Source organism: Nomascus leucogenys, chromosome 13, assembly GCF_006542625.1.
Source record: "Nomascus leucogenys isolate Asia chromosome 13, Asia_NLE_v1, whole genome shotgun sequence".
In the NCBI taxonomy this organism is placed as follows: Eukaryota; Metazoa; Chordata; class Mammalia; order Primates; family Hylobatidae; genus Nomascus; species Nomascus leucogenys.
The window spans coordinates 35,647,915-35,671,397 of NC_044393.1; the positions used below are offsets into that span (position 1 = coordinate 35,647,915).

The 23,483-nt window shown below is 42.9% G+C and overlaps 1 protein-coding gene across 7 annotated transcripts in view; it reads left to right on the forward strand.

Moving 5' to 3' along the window:
* Positions 1-23,483, forward strand: part of PTPRA (protein tyrosine phosphatase receptor type A) — a 173,190-nt gene that overhangs the window by 105,712 nt on the left and 43,995 nt on the right. For 4 of the 7 annotated variants that reach the window (XM_030826509.1, XM_012511887.2, XM_030826510.1 and 1 more), the window contains 4 exons: positions 6,323-6,349; positions 17,842-17,926; positions 19,101-19,174; positions 19,409-19,545. In XM_030826509.1, the coding sequence (XP_030682369.1) occupies positions 6,323-6,349; positions 17,842-17,926; positions 19,101-19,174; positions 19,409-19,545 (323 nt within the window). The remainder of the gene's footprint in view (positions 1-6,322; positions 6,350-17,841; positions 17,927-19,100; positions 19,175-19,408; positions 19,546-23,483) is intronic. The other 3 variants (XM_030826511.1, XM_030826512.1, XM_030826514.1) reach the window with 1 other exon arrangement.

A 23,483-nucleotide genomic window follows, 5' to 3' on the forward strand; every position in this document is an offset into this window, starting at 1 on the left:
GAGGCAGGAGGATTACTTGAGGCCTGGCAGTTGAGGCTGCAGTGAGCCGTGATCGCACCACCGTACTCCAGTCTGGGCAACAGAGGGAGACCTCATCTCAAAAATAAATAGGCCGGGTGTGGTGGCTCACTCCTGTAATCCCAGCACTTTGGGAGGCCAAGGCGGGTGGATCACATGAAGCCAGGAGCTCAAGACCAGCCTAGCCAACCTGGCAAAACCCTCTGTCTACCTACTAAAAATAAAAAAAATTAGTCAGATGTGTTGGCATATACTTGTAATCCCAGCTGCTTGGGAGGCTGAGACATGAGAATTGCTTGAACCTGGGAGGTGGAGGTTGCAGTGAGTCAAGTCCCTTTACTATAGCCTGGAGAACAGAGTGAGACTTGAGACTCTATCTCAAAAAAAAAAAAAAAAAAAAAAAAATCAGTGACAAGTAAAAAGATAGAATACCTTTTTTTTTTTTTTCTTTGAGACAGTCTCACCCTGTCGCCCAGGCTGGAGTGCAATGGCGCAGTCTTGGCACACTGCAAACTCTGCCTGCAGGGTTCAAACAATTCTCCTGCCTCAGCCTCCTGAGTAGCTGGGATTACAGATGCCCACCACCACACCCAGCTATTTTTTGTATTTTTAGTAGAGACAGGTTTCACCATGTTGGCCACGCTGGTCTTGAACTCCTGACCTCATGATCCGCCCGCCTCGGCCTCCCAAAGTGCTGGTATTACAGGCAAGAGCCACTGTGCCCAGCCTAGAATACCTTTTAAAAATAAATAAATAGGCCGGGCGCGGTGGCTCACGCCTGTAATCCCAGCACTTTGGGAGGCCGAGGTGGGCAGATCACCAGGTCAGGAGATCGAGACCATCCTGGCTAACACAGTGAAACCCTGTCTCTACTAAAAAATACAAAAACAATTAGCTGGGCGTGGTGGCGGGTACCTGTAGTTCCAGTTACTTGGGAGGCTGAGGCAGGAGAATGGCATGAACCTGGGAGGTGGAGCTTGCAGTGAGCCGAGATTGCGCCACTGCACTCCAGCCTGGGCGACAGAGCAAGACTCTGCCTCAAAACAAACAAACAAACAAACAAACAAATAAATAAATAATAAACTCCTTTTTAAAAAGCATATATATTCATTTTTTCCATTTATAATACAAATAATAAATATGCCGAGTTGATTTCTGCATATTGCTTTTTCAGTTACCCTATCATACTTGTTCTTTGTTTTAGTAAAGAGCTGCTGTATTGAAGGATATACCTTAATATATTTATCCAGTTTCCCCTATCAGTGGACGTTAAGATTGTTTTCAGAGTACTCATAAACAATAGTTTGTCGTTTCAGACACATATGAGAATATTAGTAGGATGAATTATTTTAAGTGTGCATTTATAAATTTATGGATATTGCCACACTTCCTTCTGCTAGGAAGTCTATTCCTATTAACAATATGTCGAAGTGCCTGTTTTTCTAAACTCTCTTCAGTGTGGTGAATTATTAAACTTGGGGATCTCTGCCAATCTGACAGGTGAAAAATAATATCTCAGTGTAACTTTAATTTGCATTTTGCTGAGATTGAGCAATTTTGTGTAATTTAAAAGATCATTTATTTTTTGAGCATTCTCTTTACCCATTTTTATTAGGGTGTCAGGGTTTTCCTGACTCGTTTGTAGATGCTTTTTGTACATTTGGTAAATGAGTCCTTTGCCTATGGTAAAACTGCAAATATTGTTCCCTAGGTGGTCATCTAGATTTTCTGCATTGCAGAAGATATCATTAGCTGTTTTTAATTTTTTTAATTTAAATATTTCTCAGTTTATTTTAAGTTTTCTAGGAATTGGGTCATATCTAGGAAGGCTTTCCTTACTCCAAGATTATAAAAATAATTTTCTTCTGGACTTCTGTGGTTTCGTGTGTGAGTGTGTGTGTGTGTGTGTGTGTGTGTACACACACTTAGGTCTATCTCGAATTTATTCTGATGCAGAGTGAGCTGTGGATCTGTTTTTCCCTATCTAACTTGTCCCAATACCCCTTAATAATTTATTTTTCCTCATTGATTTGAAATGCCACCTATCTTATATATTGAATTCAGATACTTATTTACCTCTTCATATGTATTTGAGTATTTAGGAACATTCATTTTATTTCCTATTAATCTTTTTCTCTGTCCATGTGCAAAGCCCCACTGTCTCAATAATTGTAACTTTGTAAAGTATTTAATATCTGGTAAAATGAGTCATTCCTTGTTAATTTTATTTTTCAGAATTTTGTTAGCAATTCTTATTATAAACATTAGAATCAACTTGTCTAGCAGGAAAAAAAGTTTGTATTGATCATGTTAAATGTGTAGATTAACAGAGAAAATGGCATCTTAAAGATGTTGAGTCTAACTATCCAAGAATGCAATATATTCCATTTTCTGAAGTCTTTGTTTTTTTTAAATCTTCTGATTTTGTTATTATAAATGGAGTATTTTCTTCCATCAGATCTTCTAACTGGCTGCTGTTGGGGATATGAAGGCTACTGATTTTTGTAGAGACATTTTGTACTGGCCACCTTAAACTCTCTTAGTGTTGGAAGTAATTTTCTTCATTAATTATTACAGCTTCAAGTCTTCTCATCTGCATATATCTTCCAAATTTTTAGAACTTTTTCTTCTGTTTAATTGCATTGATGAATACCTCCAGAACAAAGTTAAGCAGCTGGTAAATGCAGACAGCATTCTCTTGTATCTGACACTAAGGAGGACACTTGCAGTGGTTTTTCATTATACATAGTACTGACTTGAGTTGAGATAAACATATTTTACTGTGTTCAGGATTTAATGAATGTTTATGTTAGGAATGGGTGTTAAATTTTGCCAGTTGCCTGTTCAGGATCAATGAGAAAGATCTGAATGATTTTTTTCTCTTTTGGTCTGTTTCTATGGTGGATTCTATTCCTAGGTTTGTTTGTTTGTTTATTTATTTTGAGATGGAGTCTGTTGCCAGGCTGGAGTGCAGTGGCGCCATCTCAGCTCACTGCAACCTCCACCTCACGGGTTCAAGTGATTCCCCTGCCTCAGCCTCCTGAGTAGCTGGGACTACAGGCACGTGCCACCATGCCCAGCTAATTTTTTGTATTTTAGTAGAGACGGGGTTTCACCATGTTGGCCAACCTGGTCTCAAACTCCTGACCCCGTGATCCTGCCTCGGCCTCCCAAAGTGCTGGGATTATAGGTGCGACCCACTGCGCCCTGCCCGTTTTTATTTATTCATTTTTTAGAGACAGGGTCTTGCTCTGAATTAATTCTTTAATCTTCTTAATTTTTCTTTTCTGTTGACCTTTGCTTTGCTTTGCTTTAAGTCTTTTCCTTTGAGTCATCCAGGCTGAAGTACAGTGGCACGATCATGGCTCACTGTAACCTCGAACTCCCGGACTTAAGCAAACCCCACCTCAGACTTCTGAGTAGCTAAGGACTATAGGTGCATGTCACCACGCCCAGCTAATTTTTAAATTTTCTCAGAAACAGGGACTCACTGTGTTGCCCAGACTGGTGATGAACTCCTGGCATCAAGCAATCCTCAGCCTTAGCCTCCCAAAGCACTGGGATTATAGGCGTGAGCCAAGGCCGCCCAAACATATTTTATCATTCCTGTAACAACCTGTTGCAGTCTGTTTGATATTATTTCTTTTTTTTTTTTCATTTAGAATTTTCTCTGTCTAGATATTCTCAAATTATCTCTAAATGAGATTGATCTATGTTTTTCCTTTGTGTTTGTATTCTTTTTGATAAGTTTTAGTTTTTAGTGTTTTGTTTTGCTAGATGGAAAGGATTTGAAAGTTTACACTAAAAAATATGCTTTTTTTTTTTAAGACAGGCTCTCACTGTTGCCCAGTGCTGGAGTGCAGTGGCATGATCTCGGCTCATTGCGGCCTGCACCCTGGGCTCAGGTGATCCTTTCACCTCAGCCTCCCGAGTAGCTGGGATTACAGGCGTGTTCCACCACGCCCAGCTAATTTTTTGTATTTTTTTGTAGAGATGGAGTTTCGCCATGTTGCCCAGGCTGGTCTCGAACTCCTGGGCTTACGCGATCCTCCTGTCTTAGCCTCCCAAAGTGCTAGGATTACAGGTGTGAGCCACCACATCTGGCCATTTCATTCCTGTTTTCAAATGTATTTGAATGAGGAAAAGTTCTCCTTTGTGATTATTTATTATAATAGCCTACAGAGCTATTAATTTTTAAATTTTATTTTATGTCTCCTTTTTTTTTTTGTTTAGGCTGAATAACCATTTATTTCATAGGTTTGTTGCCTTTTATCTTCCAAAGAACTTGCTATTGTGCATTTATAGTCCTTTTATGTTTACGTTTTCTATTTCATTGATTTTTACTTTCTTTCTACCTTCTTTAGATTTATTTTGTGCTTTTTCTATCTCCTTGAATTGAGTGTGCTTTAATTTCATTCTTTCCAGTTAATTAACATATTTAGTGCTGTGAATTTTGCGCAAGCACAGCTTTAGCCACATCCCATAGGTGTTTCTATAGGTAGTTGTATTAGGATGCGCTATAAGCTGCTCTGACAAAGATACTAAAATTCAGTGACATTTAAATAAGACTGAAGTGTCTTTCTCTCCCCAGTTACATTCCAAAGGTAGGCAGAGGCTTCGTCTCAGTAGGGACCAAATTCCTTTCCTTTTGTGGCCCTGCCATCCTAACAATATTGCCCTTATCTGTTTGGTTAGAGATAGTTCTCACCATTGGGTTCTAGTTCCAACCACTGGAAAGGAAGAACAAAGGGAATAGGGGCCATTTCTCTTCCAAAAGATGTGACCTGGAAGTTACTCACATTGCTTTAGCTCACATCCCATTGGCTAGAATTCATCACATGACTACACCTAGCACAAAGGAGTCTGAAATATAGTCTGGCAGGAGAGCTTGGTGCTCAGCTAAAAAACAAAGGTTCTGTGTCAAGGCAACAAGACAAAGAAACTGATCTGAGGGGAAGAGAGTTGGCAGGTTCTGTCACAAAACTTCTCATCATTGTTATTTTTAAGGTATTTTTCCATTTTGGGTTTTTTGTCTGATTTTTTTTTTTTTTTTTTTTGAGATGGAGTCGCGCTCTGTTGCCCAGGCTGGAGTGCAGTGGCGCGATCTCTGCTCACTGCAAGCTCTGCCTCCTGGGTTCACGCCATTCTCCTGCCTCAGCCTCCCAAGTAGCTGGGACTACAGGCGCACACCACCACGCTCGGCTAATTTTTTTTGTATTTTTGTTAGAGACAGGGTTTCACTGTGTTACCCAGGATGGTCTCATTCTCCTGACCTTGTGATCTGCCCGCTTCGGCCTCCCAAAGTGCTGGGATTACAGGCGTGAGCCACCGCGCCCGGCCGTCTGTTTGATTTTTGATATGGAGTCTCACTCTGCCCCCCTTCTGGAGTACAGTGGTGTGATCTCGGGTCACTGCAACCTCTACCTCCCAGGTTTAAGCAATTCTCATGCCTCAGCCTCCCAAAGTGCTGGGATTAAAGACGTGAGCCACTGTGCCTGGCCCATTTTGGTTTTGATTTTTTTTTTTTTTTTCTTTGAAATAGAGTCTCGCTCTGTCACCTAGGCTGGAGTGCAGTGGCATGATCTTGGCTCACTGCAACCTCCCCCTCCTGGGTTCAAGTGATTCTCGTGCCTCAGCCTCCCAAGTACCTGGGATTATAGGCACCCGCCACCACGCCCAGCTAATTTGTTTTGTATTTTTAGTAAAGACGGGGTTTTACCATGTTGGCCAGGCTGGTCTTGAACTCCTGACCTCCGGTGATCCACTGCACCCGGCCTCATTTTGGTTTTGATTTTTATTTTCAAATGTTTTCTTACTTCGTCAATTTCTAATTTTATTGCATTGGGACAAAATAATATACTGTTTCTACTGTAGGGATTTATAAGGGCTGTGGATATTTCCACTCGCCTTTGAAAAGAAGGTTTTCTCTGTTAGTGTGTACAGTTTGGTATGTACCAATTAGATTTTATTACTTATCATTTTGGTCTTTTGTATCCTTACTTAATTTTGCCCTCTTGAATTTTAATGGAGCAAAAGACATAAAAGCCTCTAATAACATGTGTTCTCTTTGCATTCTTGTACTTTTTGTGAATATTGATGCTGCACTATTTGTGTACCCAGGGAGAAGGTCAGACCACTGTCCAAAGTTTAGTGAATCTGGGCAGTCTTGTTTCCCAGTTGTTGGAGGATGCCTCATGGAGGAAAGCATTCCTAATCCTGGAGCTTGTTTTGTTGTACTCTAAATTGAATTGTAATGTGTTTCTTTAACCTGAATGAATGTTTCTATTTTTTACTTATTACACAGGTAATTCTGACTCGAAGGACAGAAGAGGTGAGCTGCTCACCTTATATCTGTTGTTCCTTTTACACAGTGTACAGTATTCATCTATTTCCTCTGCTCACAGTCTGTGGTAACCATGTGCATCTGTGGCTGTGTTGTTTGTTTACTTTCCCTTAAGTTATTTCCATGTTAATCTCATGGAGAAGAGCAATAGAAACAAGTACTGTATTCAGTATGTTTTTTAATATAGACTATGGATTCTAACAGCTATGATGTATTTTAACAAGTAACAAAATATATCTTACTTTGACATGTCACCTTGTTAACATTACTTTTTAGTGATATTAGGTCATAATTTCTATACCGTGAGTTACTTCTGATTTCTAGGCCACAGTTCCCTTTAAATATTCTTTGTGTTGTTTTTCCCCTAGTCTATAAAATGTCAACCCTTTGTGGCTTTATATGGATTTTATGGATTTTCAGCCCTTAAATGTAAAGTCTCTATGGCCTGAGATGTTGTGTCTGTGGTTTAAGCTGGACTTCTGAGTCCCTGGTCACTAGAGAGTAGGGGGACATGGGTATTTGTCTGCAGAAGTGTGGCACATTTTGCCTAGAATGACAGTAAGGCTGCTATCAAAGAGCATGAGAGAAAGAGAAAGAGATCATCTAACATTCTAAGAAGTGACTATTGCATTTGAGTTTTTAAAATGTTGCTATTTGAAGCAGTGTTTTTATCATAATTTTCTATTCTATCAAATCAGACTTGAGTTTTTTTCTGATTCTGTTATTTAACCATACACAATTTTCCCTGTGTAATTAAGTAGTGGAACACTTGGAGGCATATGAAGTCCCACTAAGTAGGGAGCATTTGAGTCAGAAAAGTGGATACTCTGATCCTTTATGTGATGTCCGTCTGCCATTGTATTTGGTAAGGAATAGTGAGGTGTTACCATACTGTGTACAGATTTCCCTCACTTTTCCAGCTCTCACTTTCCTAAACTTGGGAACTAAACGTTGGATTAATACAGTGTCTTTGCTCTTCAGATTCACTTGCCAGATTTTATCAAATGTAGACTTAAATAGGTTTTATTGTGATGGATATTTATTTGCTCCCTAAAACTGCTCTTTTAACCAGCCTTACAATAAAGTCAAAAGTCAGTGGTAGGCTTCAAGATGAAACATAAGATCTGTTGACTCCTTCCTCTATTTAGTATATATTTTCATAATATTCAGCCTTTTCTTGCCCCAGACATCATACCTATTTTACCTATCCAATATTTAAGTAGTTTCCATGTTGTGATTAAAAAAACAAAATTACCTTAATTACCTAGATTATTGCTAATTGTGACATATGTAAAGTCTATTAATGTAATAAATCTCCTTTCTTAAGTCAAAAAATAATTTTGTGTAATTCCAAACAGGAAACTGAAAAGGCATAGGTATTCTCAGCAGTCTCTAAAGTCCCAAAATCTAATGACAATTTTACCAGAGCAGATCTTTAGAAGTATTGCTATAAATTTGGATATCACATTCTAATTTTAAGCCAAATGCTTTTTGAGAAATAAGCCAGCTGTTTGGAAATGTTTGTATTATAATGGGTTTGATAAGCAGTTATGTCTTATGCAGATGAATTAGGGGCTACACGTTTTTATGCACTGGTCTTTGGGGTGCTTTTGAACAGTAGTGTCTGATGTTTTAATTGTCAAAGCAAAAAGAAATGAGAGGGAGGGCAACTTTTCTTCCTCTTCTGAAGTCCAGGAAACTGGTTATTTTCTCATGCATATTATTTTAAAATATATTCCAGCCAGGTGCAGTGGCTCACGCCTGTAATCCCAGCACTTTGGGAGGCCGAGGCGGGTGGATCACAAGGTCAGGAGTTTAAGACCAGCCTGACCAATATGGTGAAACCCCGTCTCTACTAAAAATACAAAAATTAGCCGGGTGTGGTGGTGTGCGCCTGTAATCCCAACTACTCAGGAAGCTGAGGCAGGAGAATTGGTTGAACCTGGGAGACAGAGGTTGTAGTAAGCCAAGATCGCACTCTTGGCTGCGATCCAGACTGCACTCCAGCCTGGGTGACAGAGCAAGACTCTCTCAAAAAAAAAAAAAAAAATCAGCATCTTAATATTTGTAAAGAAATAGTCCCTTGAGCTACTACTTAAGTCTAGAAAGAGTTGACATTCTTGTTTTAAGAGTGTTAGGGCACTTTGGGAGGCTGAGGCAGGTGGATCACTTGAGCCCAGGAGTTCCAGACCAGCCTGAGCAATATGGGGAAACCTTGTCTCTACTAAAAATACAAAAGTTAGCCAGGCATGTGGTACGTACCTGTAGTCCCAGCCACTTGGGACGCTGAGGTGGGAGGATCACCTGAGCCCAGCAAATGGAGGTCACAGCGAGCTAAGATTGCATGACTGTACTCTAGCCTGGGCAACAGAGTGAGACTCTGTCTCAAAAAAAAAAAAAGGGTGGGGATTATCATAGTGCCATTATTATTATGAGTTTATGATGGCTTTCTCTAAGCACCTTTTACATTCAGCATTGATTCAGTGCCTATTAAGCATCAAGGAGTCCAGAAAAAAAATATTTTATATATAAATATATATATATATATATGCATATGCTTCCCTGTCTCAGGAAGGAAATACGTGAACATCAGGAACCGAAGTCTACTCAGTTACATGCCATTGGATATATCACACAAAGTGCTGAGGGAACTCAGAAGACTCATTATATCTGGGGAGTGGGAAGGAGGCACAGAGATGTGCTTTGGGAAGTTTAAATTAAAATAGCAAATGGGGAAAATGAAGACACACCAGACAGGGCACAAGCAAAGAGACATGAAAGAGTAAGTCATATGTTTGAGGATCTGTGCGCAGTTGACATGTATGAGGTGCGGGGAGTGGTCGGAGGTGGCCTCAACAGAGTGGGTGTGGTGGTCCACTGAGTTCAGGAGTTGGAGCATCTCCTGAAGATGATGGTGAGTAAGGAAGTAACATAGTCAGATTTTGGTTTTAGAAAGATATTCCAGAGGACTTAGGGGAGATAGATAGACAATAGAAATTTAGGTTTCTGAATAATTTGGCTCAAAACAATGGTGATTGGGCTCAGCCCAGTGATTAGATTCTAGAGGCAATCCAATGAATATTGCTGTTTTTAGAGCCAATAGGAAACATTTAAAACAACATTACAACCTTGCCTTTGAGAGCTGATAAATACTTGTACCAAAAAGTGTGGTAGTAGGTAAATGGGCCATAGGAACTGGGGCTATAGGACTATGGCTGTTCCTTTACTGACTAGTTTGTAGTTGACCAGTGTGTGTCTGAAGTCCTTAAGTCACTCACCTGTTTACAGGTGAGCCCTTCAATTAATACGGCCCTTTGTTTTCAAGGAAAGAAGTTATAGCAAGTAGGTATCTGTTGTCCCGGAACACCATTTTAGTGGTTTTCATTTTCATGCTTGTTCCCTGGCCTGACTCCAGAAAGTAAAACTTTGCTAGAATGAAGTTGGGGTTGAAACAATTTCGGTTTGTAACCATACTGTCTCTGTCTCATCTACTCAGCTGTGCCTTTGTAATGTAAAAGCAGCCATAGATGGTATGTAAATGAATGAACATGGCCATGTTCTGATAGCATTTTATTTACAAAAACAGGCAGTGGGCTAAATTTGGGCTGTAGTTTGCTGACCCCTGTTCTAGGCAAAGAACTGCCTGAGCCTAGGAAGCTGGGCTGAGGTTCTTTGCTAGTGTGTGAACTTGTGGATGCCAAAGCCAATCTCTTCCCTTCATGTCAGACACTTTGCAAATGTTACCTCTTTTAGATCTCCCATTAACTCTAAAAGGTGGAGGGTGCTATTATGCTTCCATTTCATATATTGTTCTAAGAGATTATCACACTACTAGTAAGTTAGGATAGTAGGAATTTGAACTTCAGGTCTGTCGGACCCTAAAACCCCATGCCCTGGAAATGGTTTTCTAAGGCTGTCCTGTGGTTCGTTGGTTGATTTCAACTAGAATTTAAGAATTTTTTCAGAATACATCTAGGTGTAAAGTTTTTTTGTCAATATTACTCCACAAACTAGATTATTTCTTTTGGCCTGATAACTCAGGAACTTTCTTGTATTATTTCTCTCCCTTCTTACTGGTTTCTTCTTTGGACTTTGCTGTTGCACAGGTGTTGGATCTCCTGGACCTATCCAGCTCCTTTCTTTTCTATGCTCTCATATTTTTCATCTGTTACTGCTCTATGTTCTGGGAGCTTCCAGGACAGTTGCTCTTTCACACAACTAATTTGGTTTTCAGTTATATCAGTTCTGCTATTTAGCCTTTCTTTTTTTGGAGGCAGGGCTGGGGCACTCATGCTCTGTCGCCCAGGCTGGAGTGCAGTGGCCTGATCACAGCTCACTGCAGCCTTGACTTCTGGGACTCAAGGGATCCTCCAGCCTCAGCCTCCCAGGTAGCTGGGACTATAGGCATACGCCACCATGCCCAGCTAATCGGGTGTTTGTTTGTTTGGCAGAGACAGACTACCAGAGTCTCGCTAAGTTGCCCAGGCTGGTCTCAAACTCCTGGCCTCAAGCAGTCCTCCCACCCTGGCCTCCCAAAGTGTTGGGCTTACAGGCATGAGCCACCGTGCCCGGCCCTGTTCAGTCTTTCTATGTAGATTTTTTTCCTCCTAATCATGTTGGTGTTTTTTTGTTTGTTTGTTTTCGTTTTTGTTTTGTTTTGTTTTGAGACGGAGTTTCACTCTTGTTGCCCAAGCTGGTGTGCAATGACACGATCTCGGTTCACTGCAACCTCTGCCTCCCAGGTTCAAGCGATTCTCCTGCCTCAGCCCCCCGAGTAGCTGGGATTACAGGCATGTGCCACCACGCCTGGCTAATTTTGTATTTTTAGTAGAGATAGAGTTTCTCTATGTTGGTCAGGCTGGTCTCAAACTCCCAACCTCAGGTGATCTGCCTGCCTCGGCCTCCCAAAGTGCTGGGATTACAGGCGTGAGCCACCATGCCCGGCCAGTTTTTAAAGAACTCTTTCTTACTACTCAGATTACTCCTTTTTAAATAGTGGCTTTTAAAAAATATCAATGTAGGCTGGGCACAGTGGCTCACACCTATAATCCCAGCACTTTGGGAGGCTGAGGCAGGCTGATCACCTGAGGTCAGGAGTTCAAGACCAGGCTGGCCAACATAGTGAAACCCTGTCTCTACTAAAAATACAAAACTTAGCCAGGCGTGGTGGGAGGATCGCTCGAACCGGGAGGCTGTTGCAGTGAACCGAGATCACGCCACTGCACTTCAGCCTGGGTGACGGAGTGAGACTCCGTCTCAAGAAAAGAAAAAAAAAAGGCAATGCAGCAGTGGCTCACGCCTGTAATCGTAGCATTTTGGGAGGCCAAGGCAGGAAGATCACTTGAGACCAAGACTTCAAGACTAGCCTGGGCAACAAGACCCCCCCCCTCCCATCTCTACAAAAAATTTAAGAAAAAAAAATTTTTTAAATCAATACAGCATCCTGTTGCACAAATTGCAGTATATTTTAAAAGATTTATTCTGTTTTTCTTTTGTCACCTGCATTTCCCAGGGCTACTATTGCTCTGTTTGAGCTATGTCCTGGACCACTGAGTGGCCTAGACTGTGCTCACAATAGGTGTCCCTTCATCCCTTCAGAAGACGAACATGGACATATGTCCTAAACCAGGGAAGGGTTCAGTGATGGCTCAGGAAAATCGGGACAGGGTGCAGTTATCCTCTAGGCGAGCTGCCGTTTTCTTTTTCCTTTCCTCTCTTGTGGTTGCCTAGAATTAGCTTGGGCACTACTATGGTTTTTTTCTGTCTGCAGGCCCCAGGAAACCTTCTGTGGACCCAGTATACTTAACAATCATATGCAGTGTAGACCTGCTCTGGTGCCAATTCTAACCAAACCAAAAAAAAGCATTTATGAGACACTCAGGGAAATTCAAGCAGTAACTGAATAATATTAGATGATACCAAGGAATTAGTGTTACTTTTTAAATTGGATAATAGTATTATGTTTATGTTAAGAATCTTTATCTCTTGGTGATACATACCTAAGTAATTGCATTTGAAATGATAGGTCTCAGATTTGCCTTTAAAGAATTCAGTTAGAATGGAGTGGGTATAGACCAGTGGTTCCTTACTGGGGGCTATTTCCCCCACAAAGGCATTTAGCAATGCTTGGAGATACTTTTGTCATCAAAATTGGGAGTCTGCTACTAACATCTAATAATTAGAGGCTAGGGATATTGTTAAATGTCCTACAGTGCACATGACAGACCCACATAACAGAGAATTGTATAGCCCAAAATGTCATTAGTGTGACGTTGAGAAAATATATATGCAGCATATATTTTGTAAAAAAGAAGCCCTTACCAGTCTCTGTGACAAACTCTCTACTCTGTGTAGAGCACTGTTTTTCCAGCTGAGTCTAGATGGGAAGCCCCGCTTGTCATTTGGCCTGTGAGTGTACTGGCGCTGGGTTGGCAGGCCTTTGCTTGAGTACCATCCTGGTACCTCAAGGTCCCTTTCAACCCCAGTCCCAATTCCCTCTGAGCTTGAGGTGTTTCCAGGCCCAAACTGGTAGAACTAGTACTTAGTTTTCAGCTGGAGGCTCTTTGGCTCTGTTTGATCTCTTGGACAGTCGAGTCTCGTCTGTTTTGTCTTCCAGAAATCTCTCAAAGTTTCTGATCTACATATGCCACCGTTTGCTGCCTTTCAGATATGCTGTTGATTCGTTAGTATTTTTATGTTTCTTCTACCATGTCAATGTGCTTTGGGGGAAGATGAAGAAGTAAATTTATGGATTTAGCCCAGTGTCTTAAGCCAAATGTGCCTAATTACTTTCTTTTTTTTTTTTTTTTTTTTGAGGCAGAATCTCGCTCGGTCACCCAGGCTGGAGTGCAGTGGCATGATCTCGGCTCACTGCAACCTCCGCCTCCCGGGTACAAGCGATTCTCCTGCCTCAGCCTCCTGAGTAGCTGGGACCACAGGGGTGTGCCACCACACCCGGCTAATTTTGTATTCTTAGTAGAGACGGGGTTTCACCATATTGGCCAGGCTGGGCTTGAACTCCTGACCTTGTGATCCACCCGCCTTGGCCTCCCAAAGTGCTGGGATGTGCCTGATTACTTTCCTATAATACCTGATATACTACCCCCTGTAGCTGGAATTTAACAAAGACATTTAGTGATAAATTTTTTTTTTGTTCTTTGGCTCAACGTAATCCATTGTTTATTTTGTGCCTGTTATGTGTGAGACCCTGTGCTAGGTTTTAGGTGTACAGTGAGAATGAAGCAGACATGTAATCCTTGCTCTTGTGGAATTTATGCTATAAAGGAGGGATATTCATTAATCAACAACAGTTAAATATGTAATTACAAAGTGTGAGAGGTATTATCAAGGAAAATAATAAGGTCCTTGCCTTACAAAAATAGTATAGGAAATAACAGCTAATTTTTTTTTTGAGATGGAGTCTCGCTCTTTCGCTCAGGCTGGAGGGCAGTGGCACAATCTCGGCTCACTACAACCTCCGCCCCCCAGGTTCAAGCGATTCTCCTGCCTCAGCCTCCTAAGTAGCTGAGATTACAGGCACGTGCCACCACTCCTGGCTAATTTTTTTTTGTATTTTTAGTAGAGATGGAGTTTCACCATGTTGGCCAAGCTGGTCTCCAATTCTTGACCCCATGATCTGCCCACCTCCCAAAGTGCTGGGATTGCAGGTGTGAGCCACTGTGCCCAGCCATAACAGCTAAAATTAAGTACATACTGTGTGCTAGTTACTGTGCCAATAACTTCACATGAAAGATCTCATTTAATATGCAGAATAACTTATTTCAGAAATAAGGAAACTGAGACTTATGATCCTAATTTGGTATTAGGAAGTCAGAGAAGACCTGTGTGGGAAAAGTGACACACAGAGAACCAGACAAGTAGGAGATAACCAGGCAAAGAACAGAGAGAGGCTGTGTAAAGCAGAAGGAATAACATGTTCAAAGGCCTGAGGATGAATGAATGAAAGCATGGAAGGACACCAATGGCTGAAATTGAGTGAGCAAGGAAAGAGTGCAAGAGATAGGGCAGGTAGGGGCTAAATCGAGGGAGTTGTTAAGAGTCCAGGATAAGGAGATTAGATTTCATTCTGAGGCATGAGAAACTGTTGGAGGGTTTTACCTAAGAGTGGGACACAACCTGAGTTGCTTTCCTAGAGATCACTCTGCTTTGTGGAGAATGGATTGGCAGGGGCAGAGGCTTACTGTGATCCAGGTGAGAGAGGATGGAGGTTGGGACTACACTGGTGGCAATAAAAAAATGCAAAAAAAAAAAAAAAAAAAAAAAAAAGGCAGACAGATTTGAAGTTTTATATACATCTCTAAAATATATTACTTGCAGCTGTGCTAGATATACAAGATAAGTGTGAGAAAGACATCAAGGGGTTTTCACATTTCTTACTTGAGCAACAGGGTGGGTTAGAGTACTAGCTACTGAATGGTGAGGGAAGGGTTTTAAACACAGAAAGCTTGTGTTGCCTATGAAATTTAAAGTGGAGGTGGCAAATAGGCAGTTGAGAATCTGGAACTCAGAAAAGAGGTCTGACCAAGCAAAGCAACTGTAGGAATTGCTAGCATGGCATTTATATTTACAGTCATCTCTCTGATCAGATTAACTAGATATAGAGAAGAGTGCCAAGGACAGAGCCCTGAGGAATTCCCACATTTAGAGATCTGGTGTTGGAAGAGGAACAGATAGTGAGGGAAACTGAGATGGAGCAGACAAGAGATAGAAGGAAAATCAGAGGAGTGCTTCGTTGTGGAAAGCTAAGAGAGGAAAGTGCTTCAGAGAGGAAGGAGTGATCAGCCAGTCTGAACACTCATTTTAAGATGAGAGCCACGTACCACAGTATGTTTGAAACTTACCATTAACAAAGAAGCGTCGTGTAATGTCTTCTGTCTCTCTAAAAACAAACATCTCTCTAAAAACAAACAAAACCTATCTGTCCACCTCACATCTCCCTCCATCTGTCACTCCTTTCCTCTGCATCCCTTAATGTTAAAAGTCCCCACGAAGGGACCCAGTGTCTCACTGTCCTTTTTCTATCTTTATTTCACTCCATTTAGGCTTTCTCACCCATATTCAACTGAAAATACTCTTGGAAAGGTCACCAGTAGCCACCGTCTTGTCAAATCTGGTTTCACTTCTCTGTGTCATCCTTCTTAAGTCTGTAGGCAGTATTTGATTGGATTGATTGCTCCCTCCTTGAAAAACTCTACTCTTGGCTTCTATGACACTACATTCTTAGATTAACCTCTCACCTCATGGCTACTGCTTATGGGTCAGTTTAGCTTTTAAGAGAATGTAAAGCCAGTTATATATCTCCTCTGTTCAAAGCTCTCCGATGACATAGTGTTTCTCATCACACTCAGAATTAAATCCACAATCATTACAATGGACTGCCAAGTCCTAAGTCTGCTGGCTTTTGCCCATCTCTCTGGCATCTTATATTGAACTGGCCTTTGTGCTGTTTCTTGAACCTGCCAAGCTCTTGAGAGCTACCATGCTTGCTGTTCGCTGCGTCTAGAAAGCTCTTCACCCAGATCTTTGCATGGTTCTCTTCACGTTATTTAGAGCTCTGCTTGTATATTACTTCCTCAGAGAGACCTTCTCAGACCACTCTATCACTGCTCCCCAACCTGTCACTTTCTCTCTCCCCACCCTGCTTTTTATTCCTCATAGCACTTGTCCCTGTCTGAAATTAAGTATTGACTTGTTTATAAACAGTGTCCTCCTTCCTCCCCACAGAATGTAAGCTTTCTATCACTTGTCTCCTTGAACACTTCTCTGTTCCTAGTGTCTCAAACAATGGCATGCAATTGCTGGTCCACAAATATTTGAATGAATGCTGCTAAAAGGTTGAATCAGATGAGGATGGGAATGTTCCTATTGGATTTGGCAATATGCCATTTGTTGGTGTTCTGGCTGAGCAGTTTAAACAGAGCACTGAGGGTGGGAGTCAGAGCAAATAGATTAAGGAGAACCTGGAGGTAAGGAATTAGACAAGACAAATTAGACAACTGTGTTTCAGAAAGTCAGTCGAGAAGAGAGACGTGAGGCTGGTGGTGGCTGGGGGAGGGTAAATGAGGTCAAGAAGACAAGTCTTTGAGTTGACAGCAGTGGATGTAATCCGGAACACACATGACAGGGTGGGAGGGACTTGTCTTCCCCTTTAGCAGGTAGGAAAATGGTGAAGATAGTTACCAAGCCACTCTGATGGTGTAGTTCATGGAGTGGGGTGGGGGGTGAGAGTGGAGGTGCATGAGTCAGCGCCTGGCCAGCTGCGTGAGAAACAAGGCTAGGTATTGGGTGAAAGGGAGCCAGGCACTGTGGAATGAGGTGGGATTGCCATGTCTTCAAACTAGATGTTGCCATGGTTGGGGTCCTGGCAAAAGGTGACTTAAGGGAGCAGGGTGTGGAAAGAGGAAAAAAGAAGCACCCGGCAGTTTTGTTATATGGTGGCTGAGGATCTAATAATGTCTCCTTGTTTTATTTTATTTTTATTTGGCTGGTCTCGAATTCCTGGCCTCAAGCAATCCTTCCACCTCAGCCTCCCAAAGTGCTGGGATAGGCATGAGCCACCACACCCAGCTGTCTCCTTGTTTGTTTGTTTGTTTGTTTGTTTGTTTGTTTGTTTGTTTTGAGACAGGGTCTTGCTCTGTTGCCCAGGCTGGAGTGTGGTGTCACAGTCCCAGCTCACTGTAACCTCCATCTCCTGGGCTCAAGTGATCCTCCTACCTCAGCCTCCTCAGTAGCTAGGACTATAGGCGCACATCACCACATCGGCTATTTTTTTAATTTTCAGTAGAGATGGAGTTTTACCCTGTTGCCCAGGCTGGTCTCGAATACCTTGGCTCAAGCAATCCACCCGCTTTGTCCTCCTAAAATGCTAGGATTACAGGCGTGAGCCATTGTGCCCTACTTGTCTCCTTGTTTTAATTAGGAACAGTATTCTCTGTGCCCAGAAACCATTTGGGTTTATAATAGGAAAACTGTCTTTTTCCCTTCCTCTCCCATCTTCCTCTAGATGGAGCCCACTGAGGCTGAGAGAGTATACAGTGTTGGCCCTGCATACCTAGCTTGCCATCAGAATTGGATGTGTTCATGCCTCCAAATATTCCAGTACTTTTTATGTGCTATTCCAGTACTTTTTAGGCTCAAAGGGTATAGCAGTGAGTAAAACAAAGTGTCTGCCTTTAAACAGCTTTTATTCTAATGCAGGGAGACAGAGTAAATAAATGTATGATAGTCAGAGATGGGGTGAACATGTCATCCTGGGCCCCATGCTCTCTCCCCACTTCACCTCAATAGCCCTGGCATGGCAGTGAGAGGTGCACACTCATACTTTCTTCTCTGTTTCCATTTCCTGGCATCTGCAGAAGGACTGAATGAGCTCTTCCTCTTCAGGTTGTTCCCCTGAATGGCTGACTTAAGCCCTCCATTGCACAACACATTAATGACTTGTTCTGTTCTCTTGATTTCAGATGAGACACCGATTATTGCGGTGATGGTGGCCCTGTCCTCTCTGCTAGTGATCGTGTTTATTATCATAGTTTTGTACATGTTAAGGTGAGCCTACTAACACTTCACGTTCTCTTAGACTCTGTTTCAGTATCCCAGTGTCCCAATGAACCCACACAGTCCAGTAGACAGTAGGATATACACAATGAATAGGATAGAGGGGGAATGACCCATAATGGTGCTAATTGAAGTTCTACTTAGAAATAATTTAAAAGCTCTACATAGTCTTCCTTAAGTCCTAAGCCCTCCCTCTTTCTTCCATCTGTCCAAGCCCAGTCTCCCAACTCCAATGCAAGCTAAAGCCCAGAATGGTGGTTGGAGGTTGAGGTAAGAAACCACAGTTTGTTATTAGTGACAGGTGTTACAGGATCTTTAGGTCTAGCCCTGTTGAAGCAACCCCTGAAAGGGCCCCAGTAAGATTACATGCTCAACAAAAGCCTACTTTATTTCTGATTGGGGCTTTGTCCCCAAACCCTTTTGGGACCCCTGGCCCTGGCATGCTGAGCTGAGCCATGTGAGTTGTGAGTTACAGAATCCCTCTTTCTAACCTTCTTTCTGGGTCCTCTAGACATTACCACTCAAGCAGAAGCAAGGAACGGGAACTCAAGGGAGAGAAGAGGGTGGTGCATTTATTCTCTTCCTGCTAAAGCTACTGCCCTGACTAATTGGGCTTAGCCCCACCTTATCTTTGGCCTAACCTGTTCTGTGCTCCCTCTGTTCTTCTGCAGGGATAAAGAGAGGGGAATCGTGTGCCCCCTATAATTTGTCATGTGTCTCCATCATTCTGCAGGAGACTTGTGGCCAGAACTGTGTCCACCCAATCCAAAGCTCTGGGCTTCTCCCTGGGTCTCCCAGGCTACACTGAGGAAATACCAAGATTTTTGTTTGATATATATTGTCTGTCTCCCCCAACTGTATTCCACCCACTCACCCTCTCTCCACCTGGTGTGGCTGTGCTCTCCAGTGAGCCACATGCACCTGAATATACTGTTGGGGTTCCCTGGTTGGATTCCAGTGTACTGAGGGTAAACAGGAGTATCCCGAGGTACTCGGTCACCCCAGCATGCTGCTGCCTCAGGGTGTGCATGACCTGTCTCTAAAAAAGCCCGATTATTTTTAAAGGAGATTTAGAAAGGCTGAATTGATGAGCAGGAATACAGAGTTGTGATTTGCCTCTCCCACCTCTGTGTTTCATTCTTCACTGTGATCATTTTCTTATTAGGTTTAAGAAATACAAGCAAGCTGGGAGCCATTCCAATTCTTTCCGCTTATCCAACGGCCGCACTGAGGATGTGGGTAAGGCATTCCTTAATGTCATAGGGAACCTTCACAAGGAAGGAAATCAAGAAATTAGGAGTGTCTCCATCCTTTTAAAAGAATAAGACAATAAAAAGAGGAAAAAAGATTTTTGAAGAAAACAGTCCTAGTTCTTACAGGCTTGGTCCATGAGGTAGAACCCCCAGTTTAGCCTCCAGAAAAGGGGCTAGGTCCTCAGGGCACCTGACTGACCTTCTCCCTTATGTACTGCAGAGCCCCAGAGTGTGCCACTTCTGGCCAGATCCCCAAGCACCAACAGGAAGTACCCACCCCTGCCCGTGGACAAGCTGGAAGAGGAAATTAACCGGAGAATGGCAGACGACAATAAGCTCTTCAGGGAGGAATTCAACGTGAGTACTTTGCTGAGGCTGGTGTATCAGCAGGGAAGAAGGCAGACGTAAAGTCAGACCTTTCAGACCTTTGGAGTCATGAAGTAAAAAATGGGCTTTTAATGTTTAAGAGGTGAGAAATGTTTTACCAAGTTTATCTGACTCCCTGTATGATCATGGATAGGAAATGAAGTGAGATTTGCCTCACCTCCCTAATCTACCCATCCATTCAGTCATCATCCCATCTCTTACTTCTTTTGTTTAATAAATACTTAGCAAGCATCTAATATTTGTCAGGTAGTATTCTAGTTGCCAGTGATATGATGAGGAGCAGAAACAGATCCAATCCCTATTCTCAAGGAACTCACTGTCCAGGAGGGAAACCCCACAAACAAGAACAAATATAACTGTGTAAGTTCAAACAGCAGTACAGCAAGTGAAGGACTGGTGCATATTTGTAGGCATCCATATTAAGAGGTTGCCTTTTTGAGTCTAGAGCAGGGGTGTCAGTGTTTAAAGTAGACAGTGGGATAGATCAGTGTGGGAAATGACGTCCATGGGAGACTGCAGAGCACAGGTCTTATCTTGAGTATTTAGATTCATATTTTTTATAATTCCCACAAGGAAGCAGAATATGTTTGTAAACCACCAGTTGGTGATCCTAGCCTACCAGTTCTGATCCCAGATCAGAAGAGCTTCTGGCCAGCATGGTGACTCACGCCTGTAATCCCAGCACTTTGGGAGGCTGAGGCGGGCAGATCACGAGGTCAAGAGATCGAGACCATCCTGGCCGACTTGGTGAAACCCTGTCTCTACTAAAAATAAAAAAATTAGCTGGGTGTGGTGGCATGTGCCTGTAGTCCCAGCTACTCAGGAGGCCGAGGCAGGAGAATTGCTTGAACCCAGGAGGCGGAGGTTGCAGTGAGCCAAGGTCACGCCACTGCACTCTGGCCTGGCGACAGAGCGAGACAAAAAAAACAAAAGAAGAGCTTCCTCGAATAAATGATATTTTAATTGATACCTAATCATAGGCAAGGGTGGTGGGGAAAGGGGAGTGGGGAGCCTTCCAGGCACTGGAAATAGCAGGAGAATTGTCAGGAGTGAGTGTGCTGAAGGAGGGCACATCCAGAACATGACAGGGCTTTGTGCAGCTGAAGAGCAGAACTTCAAAGGAGGATAAGAGGTGAAACTAGTCTGGCCAGACCACAGACCTTGCAGATAGTCATGAGAGAAGTGGCAAGCCATAGAGCAGCCAGATTTACATCTTGAAAAAATGACTCGGCTGGGCACGGTGGCTCACGCCTGTAATCCCAGCACTTTGGGAGGCCAAGGCGGGCGGATCACAAGGTCAGGAGATCGAGACCATCCTGGCTAACATGGTGAAACCCTGTCTCTACTAAAAATACAAAAAATTCGGAGGCTGAGGCAGGAGAATGGCGGGAACCCCCGGGGGGCGGAGCCTGCAGTGAGCCGAGACCGCGCCACTGCACTCCAGCCTGGGAGACAGCGAGACTCTGTCTCAAAAAAAAAAAAAAAAAATACAAAAAATTAGCTGGGCGTGATGGTGGGCACCTGTAGTCCCAGCTACTCAGGAGGCTGAGGCAGGAGAATGGCCAGAACCCAGGAGGCGGCGGTTGCAGTGAGCCGAGATTGCGCCACTGCACTGCAGCCTGGGCAACAGAGGGGGACTCCATCTCAAAAAAAAGAAAAAATGATTCTGGCTTCTGTAAGGAGAACAGCCCATGGACAGACCAGAGTAGTTGCGGGGAATACAGTTAGGGGTTACAGGTTTAATATCAGAAGTGCTAGTAGATTGACCTAATGTGGTCATGACTAGGAAATGGGGGATGGATTTAAGGACACAGAGGAGCAGTTCCAGAGTTGGTAAATAAATCAGCTGGGGCATTGCTAAACCATCAGTTTCCTTCACAACTTTCCACTAAGCCATGTGTCAGCTTTGCCTTATAGGCTGGCTCCTTTTTTATCAGTGGGAAAAATTTTCCCAAAAGCTTATGGAGACTTCTCTCGTCACATGCTCCTTCTTAAACCAGTCGTGAGCAAGGGAGAAAATAAGGTTACTGTGGTTGGCTGAGACTAATCCAGATTACTCCTGGGTCAAGGCCAGGCATGCTGGCTCACACCTATAATCCCAACACGTTGAGAGGCTGAGGCAGGCAGATTGCCTTGAGCACAGGAGTTCGAAACCAGCCTGGGCAACATGGTGAAACCCCATCTCTACAACAACAACAAAATACAAAAATTAACTGAGCATAGTGGTATATGCCTGCAGTCTCAGCTACTTGGGAGATGAGGTGGGAGTATCGCTTGAGCCCAGGAGGTGGAGGTTGCAGTGAGTCAGATTCACTCCACTGACTGCACCCCAGCCTGGACAACAGAGCCAGACCGTGTCTCAAGAAAAAATTTTTTTTAGATATTCATGTGGGATATGGATGGATAACCTCACAGAATAGGAGGTCTGGTAAAGGAAGAATGGTTATTGGGTCAGTGGGTCACCATTCATATCTGCTCCATGACAGAAGGGCTTAGGGGGAGTGGTGAGTGATGTCAGATTTGCATTTTGAGAAAATAACTAACTACAATATAGAGAATAGATAAAAGGGAGAGGTAAGAGTTGAAGTGGGAGACCATTTACCAGGCAAGAGTTAACAGAGTAGCTTGGACCCTTTTTGGGGGCTATTGGAAAAATAGCACCATTTAATGTTCATTATTGATTGATAAGATTTACCACATCCTGCCGGGCACAGTGGCTCACACCTGTAATCCCAGCACTTTGGGAGGCCAAGGCGGGCAGATCATCTGAAGCCAGGAGTTCAAGACCAGCCTGGCTAACATGGCGCAATCCCATCTCTACTAAAAATACAAAAATTAGCCAGGCGTGGTGGCACGTGCCTGTAATCCCAGCTACTTGGAAGGCTGAGACTGAGGCAGGAGAATTGCTTGAACCCGGGAGGCGGAGGTTGCAGTGAGCCAAGATTGTGCCATTGCACTCCAGCCTGGGCGACAAGAGTGAAACTCCGTCTCAAAAAAAAAAAAAAAAATTTACCACATCTCACAAGACAGCACTCCAGCCTCAGTACCATAGCTGGATCTGTGCTAGGCATTATACTGTTTTGTAATCTATAATACCAACTGCTTCTGTGTGATCGGGTATGTGATCCCATTACTATACTTTTTTTCTGTCAAATTAGTTCTTTTCTTTTTCCATAACATTAAATTTACATAAGCATGAAGCGAATTATTTGTTTGGAGACAATATTCCCTGAGACTCCATGATAAGGTATTTCAGTAAATCCCTGGATGTTGATGGTATTCCTGGAGGCATGATAGGTAAATTCAGATAGAGATTGTGGTGAGAGCCATTTGCTGTGCTACCATGGCAACCGTGTTCACAAGCTCATTGGGCCAGCACTAGGGTAGTGAGGGAAAGGGCTGACCATCATCACCTGGGTTTCTAGCAATGAGTGCCATCTTGTGAGCATTCACATGGAACATAAATATTTCTTTTCTTGTTCTAGTTATCCACTACCCAGCGATTGGTTTAGATCCTGACCTCCAGTGAGATAAGTGGTGTGATAATTTGCTTAAAGTTTCTCTTCACTAGGAGAATTTCTCTTTTATACACATTCAAAGCCATCACTTAAGTAGTATACCCCATAGCAGTCTACTTCCAGCCCAGCATGGGCCAGCATGTCTCACCAAGCAGTTTATATACCAGGCTGGACTTTTTCTTCTGTTAACTGTTGATGTCAGTAGGAACTCAGAAGTATCTATTGAGGCAGTGGGTTGTGTGGTAAGCATTTTATAGAGATCACTTCTAGCTGATAATGGGATTCTGCTGGGCATGTCCAAATCTATGGCTAATTGGATCACATAATACCTAGCTTACGAGACAAGCCCGGTGGCTCATGCCTGTAATCCCTGCACTTTGAGAGGCTGAG